The sequence below is a fragment of the Cebus imitator genome, unplaced genomic scaffold (assembly GCF_001604975.1).
Source record: "Cebus imitator isolate Cc_AM_T3 unplaced genomic scaffold, Cebus_imitator-1.0 Scaffold118, whole genome shotgun sequence".
In the NCBI taxonomy this organism is placed as follows: Eukaryota; Metazoa; Chordata; class Mammalia; order Primates; family Cebidae; genus Cebus; species Cebus imitator.
This window is the reverse complement of record NW_016107433.1, coordinates 1,419,980-1,429,026: the sequence shown is the minus strand read 5'-3', so window position 1 is coordinate 1,429,026 and position 9,047 is coordinate 1,419,980. Positions and strand designations below refer to the sequence as shown.

The 9,047-nt window shown below is 44.5% G+C and overlaps 1 protein-coding gene across 7 annotated transcripts in view; it reads right to left on the bottom strand.

Annotated features, from left to right (window-relative positions):
* DUS2 (dihydrouridine synthase 2) overlaps positions 1 to 9,047 on the bottom strand; it is a 63,089-nt gene that overhangs the window by 26,308 nt on the left and 27,734 nt on the right. For 6 of the 7 annotated variants that reach the window (XM_017539456.2, XM_017539455.2, XM_017539454.2 and 3 more), the window contains 3 exons: positions 6,556 to 6,601; positions 1,278 to 1,369; positions 41 to 84 (listed from right to left, as the gene is read on the bottom strand). In XM_017539456.2, the coding sequence (XP_017394945.1) occupies positions 41 to 84; positions 1,278 to 1,369; positions 6,556 to 6,601 (182 nt within the window). Of the gene's footprint in view, positions 1 to 40; positions 85 to 1,277; positions 1,370 to 2,399; positions 2,582 to 6,555; positions 6,602 to 9,047 lie in introns of those variants that run through there. The other variant, XM_017539460.2, reaches the window with a different exon arrangement.

The window sequence follows — 9,047 nt, the reverse complement described above, 5'->3', positions numbered from 1 at the left end:
AAAAAAAAAAAAAAAAAAAAAAGATGGAGGAGGAACTTACACAAGCCTGGCCACAGCAAGGGCTCGCTCTGCATCTGAAGTCCCCTGGGAATACAAAAAAGGTTGCATCAATCATTGTCCTGACACAGGTACACATACACTGACAAACACACTCATGCAGTGCACATACACATACACACACACACACACACACCCCCCAAACACAAGAGTCAGTCTGGCTTTCTCTTAAACGGGCAGCCCACTAGACTAGCTCACTGCCAGAAGAAAAAGGCAAACTTTGAGGGTCTAGAAAATGTTATCAATACTATGATTACTTTCAAACATATCAAAAACTTTAAAACATTTGATAGTGACCATTCAAATACCCACCATTTAGATGCTACAATTAATATTTTGCTAGATTTGCCTTATCACATGTTTACCCGTTATCAATTCTTTTTCTTTTCTTTTTTTTTTTTTTTAATAATTTTCCTTTTTCTTTTCTAGAGATGGGGTCTCGCTATGTTGCCCAGGCTGGAGTGCAGTGGCTATTCACAGGCACGATCCCACTACTGATCAGCACGGGAGTTTTGACCTGCTCCATTGATCTGGGCCAGTTCACTCCTCCTTAGGCAATCTGGTGGTCCCCCGCTCCTGGGAGGTCACCATACTGATGCCGAACTTAGTGCGGACACCCAATTGGCATAGTGCACTACAGCCCAAAACTCCTGGGCTCAAACAATCCTCCCACCTCAGCGTCCCGAGTAGCTGGGACTACAGGCACGAGCCACTGCACCTGGCTGTTATCAATTTTTTAGAAACCTAAACATCATTCAGGATGTTTCTGAAAAAGCACCAAGAAATGCCCAAAGTGAGAGAAGAGCACTATAGCGTCATCACAACTCAAAAACAAATCCTAACTACTCTTGAGGAATCCTAATTTCTTTCTATGAGAAATATACATACACTACATGAAAACAAAGACTATGATCTGAGTAATCAATGCTAGGGATTTAAAAATAGAGAAATCAGGCCAAACAGACAATTCCTACAAGTAAGTAAATTAAACTTGAGACTAGAGGCATATAAAACTATGATAGTTTGATTTCCTTAAACTGTCTCCAATAGTGTAATCACTCATGACTGGCCCTTTGGAAAACATTAAAGTGGAGTCTTCAGGAAGCCACGGTTGTGCAATGTAGCCCAGCCATTCAACACTGGCCTGGCACCAAGGATGAGTTGGGAAATCCCAGGGGATGGTGAGCCTCAGGAGGACATGCAGCAATGGGGTCTCTCACCATCTGGAAAACAACCCTGTTCTGCTCTCTTTCACAGGTGCGGAAGACAACTCGATCATCAGGGGCAACAAAGTCCACTGTGCTGAGCACCTCTGCAAGAAAACACAACACACAGGGCCACTCAATGAAAATAAAAGTTCAACCCTAGCCTAAGCCCTGTAAGAAAACACAGCCAGAGTGTGAGCTTGGAAGGGAAAGAGATCCTAAATGTATACCATTCTTACCAAAAATACTATACACGTGGGAGTCTCCTGTGATTATAAGGATGGTCTATTTCCTGACCTGGGTGATGGCTGTTCGTTTTGCAATTATTTGTTAAACTGTATGTTTGTGTTTAATGCACTTTTTCTGAATGGTGGTTAACATTTTGCAATGTTTAAAATGTTGAAACAGGGCCAGATGTGGTGGCTCACACCTGTAATCCCAGCACTTTGGGAGGCCGAGGCAGGTGGATCATGAGATCAAGAGTTTGAGATCAGCCTGGCCAACATGGTAAAACCCCGTCTCTACTAAGAATACAAAAATTAGCCAGGCGTGGTAGGGCATGCCTGTAATACCAGCTACTTGGGAGGCTGAGGCAGGACAATCACTTGAACCTGGGAGGCAGAGGTTGGGCAACGGAGCAAGACTCCATTTTGCTGGGCAACAGAGCAAGACTCCATTTTGCTGGGCAACAGAGCAAGACTCTGTCTCAGGAAAAAAAAATTTTTTTTTGAAACAAAACGTACATACATAGCTGGGCACAGTGGCTCATGCCTATAATCCCAGCACTTTGGGAGGCCAAGATGAGTGGATCACTTGAGGTTAGGAGTTCGAAGCCAGCCTAGACAACATGGCAAAACCCCATCTCTATTAAAAACACAAAAAGTGGCTGGGCGTGGTGGAGGGTGCCTGCAATCCTAGCTACTCAAGAGGCTGAGGCAGGAGAATTGCTTGAACCTGGGAGGCAGAGGTTGCAGTGAGCCGAGACCACGCCACTGCACTCCAGCCTGGGCAAGAGAGGCTCGATCTAAAAAAAATTTTTTAATGTACATACGTGGAAGTTTGTCTATGTTTCAGATTTGGCCCAAATTTTCCCAGAAAACGTCATTCTGACGTTCAGCAAATTTACTATCTACTTACAGTAAGACAGGTCCTGTGAGTGGAAGGTTACTATATTACAGTCATCTCCATTGCTATTCATAGTTCCATATTTGCGAATGTGCCTCTTTGTTAACATTTATTTGTGACCCCAAAATCAATACTTGAGATGTTTTCATGGTCATCCAAGGACAGGCACAGAGTGGTGAAAGTTTTGAGTTGCTAATATCTGATACATCCTAAGAAAAAAAAAAAAAGTTTGAGTTGCCTGATGTGCATACTCCTAGCTGAGATCAAACAAGGTGATGCTCAGCCTTCTCCCTTCAGCTCTCATACTGTCAACAAGAGTCCTTTTTGTGGTGTATTTCCTGCCACACTTCTGCATATTTATGCTTTTTGTTGGTGATCTCACTGTTTAAAATGGTCCCAAGCGGCTGGGTGTGGTGGCTCACACCTGTAATCCCAGCACTTTGGGAGGCTGAGATGGGTGGATCACCTGAGGTCAGGGAATTCGAGACCACCCTGGGCAACATGGTGAAACTCAGTTTCTACTAAAATTTAAAAAAAAAAAAATGAGCTGGGCATGGTGGTACACGCCCGTAGCCCAAGCTACTTGGAAGGCTGAGGGACAATAATCACTTGAGCCAGACAGGCGGAGGTTGCAATGAGCTGAGATCACACCACTGCACTCCAGCTTGGGCTACAGAGTGAGATTCTGTCTCAAAAAAAATAAAATAAAATGGTCCCAAGCATACTGCTGAAACGTTGTCTAATGTTCCTAAACACAAGAAGACTGTCATGGGCCTTATGGAGAAAATACACATGTTGAATAAGCTTTGTTCAGGCATGAAATTACAGCAATATTACCCATGTTAGTGGGTTCAATGTTAATCAATGGTATATATTAAATAATATGCCTTTAAACAGAAACACACAGCCGGGAGTTTGAAACCAGCTGGGGAACATCGTAAGACCCCCATCTCTACAACAAATTTAAAAATTGGCCAGGTAGGCCAGGCACAGTGGCTCACGCCTATAATCCCAGCACTTTGGAAGGCTGAGGTGGGAGGATCACAAGGTCAAGAGATGGAGACCATCCTGGCTGACACAGTGAAACCATGGTAATATTCACTACTAAAAATACAAAAAATTAGCCGAGCATGTTGGCACGTGCCTATAATCCCAGCTACTCAGGAGGCTCAGGCAGGAGAATTGCTTGAACCTGGAGGTGGAGGTTGCAGTGAGCCAAGATGGCGCCACTGCACTCCAGCCTGGGCAACAGAGCGAGACTCTATCTACAAAAAAAAAATTGGCCAGGCATGAAGGTGTGCACCTAAAGTCCCAGCTACTTGGGAGGCTGAGGCAGGAGGATCATTGGAGCCCAGGAGTTTGATGCTGCAGTGAGCTATGGTCACACCACTATACTCCAGCCTGGGCAACAGAGTGAGACCTCGTCGCAAAAAAGAAACCAAAGAAAAATTTAAAAACACACACAAAACAAGGTTATGGACTGATAAGTTGATGAAAATATGAACATAGGCTTGCACAAACCTAACCATATATTTCCCCCAGGGTCACTGGTTCAGTATCCGCTCATTTAATGTTCACAGCACCTTTATAGAAATAACAACTGCACATAACGAGAAGCGACTGTATTTTATCTGTCAGCTTCCCAAAGAAGCTCCACAATAGATGCTACCATTATTAGCTTTTAAAGATGACTATACATGAACATGGCAGAAGGGAGAATATGCCTTTCCAAAGGTGGTCTTGAGAAATAAATGAGATCTTTGATGCACTTAAAGCATTTCCATACATGGAAACTGTTATTATCATCCCAGCATTCAACAAATTAGAAAGTTTAAAAGGGTGGGGTAAAGGCAATGAAATGTTGAGAGAGGTAATCAAAGTGATCACTGACAGAAAAAGCTCATGATTGGCAATAAGAAGTAACCAAGAAATCTTTGTGTGTTTATAATGCAACTCTGTTTATAACAGCAAAATACCGGGAACCCCTGTTAAGGCTCTGGTAAAATCAATTCTGACATAGTCACCTATAGGTACTGACATGGGCAGATATCCTAATAGAAAAGTAAATGGCAAAACAACATGTGTTGTATGATCTCAGGGGGTGGGGAGATATATATATACACACACCCCCACATTTTTTTCTCCTTATCCAAACACTACCTCGATCTAGAAGAGGGATATACATAAACATATCATATTTTGTACATACACATTACTTACTATATATAGAGAGAAACACACATTGTTCCTCTTTCTGATTACCTCTTTAGGTGTAGGATTATGGAGGATTTTTATTTTCTAGGTTACACAGATCTATAACATTGACTTTTTTATCACACAGAAAAAATATATACATTTAAAGTAATTTGGCTGGGTGTGGTGGCTCACGCCTATAATCCTAGCACTTTGGGAGGCTGAGGTGGGTGGATCACAAGGTCAGGAGCTCAAGACCAGCCTGGCCAACAGGATGAAACCCTGTCTCTACTAAAAATATAAAAATTAGCTGGGTGTGGTATTGAGTGCCTGTGGTCCCAGCTACTCGGGAAGCCGAAGCAGGAGAATTGGTTGAACCTGGTAGTCGGAGGTTGCAGTGACCCAGGACCACGCCATTACACTCCAGCCTGGGCAACAAAGTGAGACTCTGTCTCCAGAAAAAAAAAAAAAAAATCGACAAAATTGTGTCATAACTTCTAGTGAAACTACCATTAAGATTTTGGCCAGGTAGGCCGGGCGCGGTGGCTCACGCCTATAATCCCAGCACTTTGGGAGGCTGAGGCGGGTAGATCACGAGGTCAAGAGATCGAGACCATCCTGGTCAACATGGTGAAACCCCGTCTCTACTAAAAATACAAAACATTAGCTGGGCATGGTGGCACGTGCCTGTAATCCCAGCTACTCAGGAGGCTGAGGCATGAGAATTGCCTGAACCCAGGAGGCGGAGGTTGCGGTGAGCCGAGATCGTGCCAGCCTGGGTAACAAGAGCAAAACTCCGTCTCAAAAAAAAAAAAAAAAAAAAAAAAAAAAAGATTTTGGCCAGGCATTGTGGTTCACGTCTGTAATCCTAGCACTTTGGGAGGCCGAAGAAGGTAGATCACAAGGTCAGGAGTTCAAGACCAGCCTAGCCAATATGGTGACATCCCGTCTCTACTAAAAATACAAAAATTAGCTGGGCATGGTGGCACATACCTGTAGTCGCAGCTACTCAGGAGGCTGAGGCAGAAGAATTGCTTGAACCCAGGAGAAAGGGGTTGCAGTGAGCCAAGATCGTGCCAGTATACTTCAGCCTGGGTGACAGAGTGAGACTCCATCTCAAAAGAAAAGATTTCACAAGCAGGCCAGGCGCAGTGGCTCAGGCCTGTAATCCCAGCACTTTGGGAGGCTGAGGTGGGCAGATCAACTGAGGTCAGGAGTTCAAAACCAGCCTGGCCAACATGGTGAAACCCCATCTATACTAAAAATACAAAAATCAATCAGTTGTGATGATGGGCACCTGTGGTTCCCAGCTACACGGGAGGCTGAGGCAGGAGAATCGCTTTAACCCAGGAGACGGAGGTTGCAGTGAACTGAGATTACCCTACTTAACTCCAGCCTGGGCAACAGAGGAAGACTCCATCTCAAAAAAAAAAAAAAAAATTTCACAAGTATATACATATGTATCAAAAACCTCAAGGAACATACTACAACTCTAATCAAAGCAGAATCAGCCTCATTTGCACAGAGCATAGGGTGTGCACAGTACTTATTTGGTCCTCACTCCAACCCTATGATTTAAGTAAAGCAATGACTATGATTTCATTTTACAGTTAAAGGAGCTGAGGCAGACAGAGGTTTTATGGCTTGCCCAAGGTTATACACCTAGCAAGTGGCCAAGCCAGGGCCAATGCTAAAGCCATCCCGACTGCAAGGCTCCTAGAGTCCCTCCTGTGCTATGTTACATGGTGATTTCTATCCCAGCATGCCTGTGAATGAAAGGCACTCTTAGCCTGTTTCACATCTGGCTTTTTGTCATGGCCTCTGGAGAGCAGTGACTGCTCTCAAGGGAGCATGTGATCTACAAAATTATTCAATGAAGCCAGGCAAGATACTGTCACCCCAGGCAAGGGCAGTGGTAGTGCTGCTTAAGCCCAGCAGGGCACATGCATAATTCTGGAGCCAGATCTGTACTCACCATTGACAACTCTCTTACACTGAATCATCTTGAGGTCGATCAGCTCCTGCAGAGGAATCAGAGGACACTCGTCAGTCCTGAACATGTAGGCTCTGGGCATGAAAGAGGATTTTCATCACACACCTAATAAGAACTGCTTAGCCGATCACCCTACTACCAACAACAAACCATGGCTTTTGGGACATATAGTGCTATCCTCCCCACCCAAGTATAGCAAACAGGAGCCAGAGTGAGCTACCCTCAATTAGCTGCACTTCTCAGGGAACTTGGAGATGTTTGGGGCCTAGAATGAATGAACCGCTTAGCCAGAAAGAAGATAATCATCCAGAATGTGGCCACCCAGAAATTTTCCTCAAATACCAGTCTCAGCAGAAGCCTAGCCCATCAAAGAATAGCCCACCTATCCCTAAGCAAAGGGCAGGCAGTGAAAGACTCCCAAGAAGCATCCAAGAATAACACTGGAACCAGTGAATAGAAGCAAAAGGAGAAAGATCTGAGATGAACACAAGAAAGAAAAGTCTAAAGCCCCTATCCAACATGGGTCACACTGTGTGGAAATGAAAAGGTAAAGTCCCCGACTCTGGAGATACTCAAATAGACTCAGGAAAGAAAGAAAAAGGGGGTTTCTTCAAAATCACATAATAAAAATGGAGGAAAACCTCCTATCTCCTGGAGGACTGAGATTATCTAATTCTTAGTTGGAGACAAGACTGTTCTGCTTTGTTCCATCGTAATCTCAGCAGACACCTGTCACACAGCCCAGAAGCTCATGCCCATGGATTCTGGGGCTCCAGAAAAGAATACGCACTCACCCCTGGTACTAACCCCCATATTCACTCCCTATGAACCCCAGCAAGTCACAACTCCAGCCAGGTGGACACAATGATCTCCTACTCACTCACGGGAGTACCTAGGGACAATGGCCAAAAAATCCCCATGGTATCCATAGGACTTCCCCCAGCATATCCACCATCAGGTTAGTAAATGTTCTAGGTATTTATGTGGCCATTATCTCCATGCAGTATTCAGGTCATCAAATAACTGATGTCCACTAGGCCTGAACAAACAAATCACCACAATCAAGCAGTTTGGACATGGTTGACATCCAAACCCCAAGAATCAGTGTGGCATCCCAAAGGATGAGCAGAGCCCAACTCAGAGTCCTGGTAGCCAGTGATCCTAGTTGCAAAGGCAAGCAAGAAGGCAAGTGGACAAGTAGGAAGGACTGAATGGCCTGTTTTTATAAAAAGAAATTCAGTAGCCAAATTTGTGCTGACCTACCTGTGTTAGCCAGACAGAGTCCATTTTGCTGAGAGCCAGACAGACTCCATCTTAACATCCACCTCACCCCTTCTGCTGCTTCTCCCTTAAGTGCATACCTAGGTCTTGCTACTGTGCTGGGTCATGCTGTACTTAGAACTATGGAAACATATAACCTTTGTAACTATACCCTGCTTGGCAAGCCCACTTACCATTGTGAATGCCCCCCTTGATTGATTATATGACAAGTACTGAATACCCCCCTTGGTAACCAGCAATCATGGGAACCACTTGTGTATACCCTCCTTGAAAATCAACAATCAGGAGAACTTCCTGCCTCCTAGTTGCCAGCCTCCTTATCTAACATGCTTGTTCTGCTTCTGTAAATTCTGCTCCAGCTAGGCTCCCCCTCCCCTACCTTAAGCAAGGTATAAAAAGGAATCCAGCCCCTTCCTCAGGGCCAAGAGAATTTTGAGTGTTAGCTGTCTCTGGGTCACCAGCTAATTAATAAAGGACTCTTAATTTCAAACTCAGAGCATGGCACTGTTCCATCTAACCTGCTTGGGTATAACAAACTGAGCTTTGGTAGGGACTAGAACAGGAAAAAATAAGACATGTCTCACATCAAAGATTGGGACGTTTATTGGTTCCAAGTATTTACAGAAATCTGTCCAAACATTAGCTAACAATTAAGCTAACCCAGGAGAACTTCACTGGCCACACATGGCAAAGAACACAAGCCTTACAAAATTAGTTCAGAATAGTCACTAAGCAAACAAACAACAACAAACCCTGGCAACGTGATGGCTCACATCTGTAACCCCAGCACTTAAGAAAACCAAAGAGGGAGGATTGCTTGAGCTTAGGAGTTCAAGACCAGCCTGGGCAACAAAGTGAGTCCTTGTCTCTACAAAAGATTTTTTAAACTTAGCCAGGCGTGGTAGTATGTGCCTGTGGTCCCAGCTACATGGGACACTAAGGCAGAAGAATTGCTTGAGACCAGGTGGTCGAGGTTGCAGTAAGCTATGATTGTGCCACTGCATGCCAGCCTGGGCAACAGAGTGAGACCCTGTCTCAAAAAAAAAGAAAGCACATCAGGCATGGTGGCTCATGCCTGTAATGCCAGCACTCTGGGAGGCCAAGGCGGCTGGATAACTTGAGGTAAGGAGTTCAAGACCATCCTGGCCAACATGGTGAAACCCTATCTCTACTAAAATACAAAAATTAGCTGG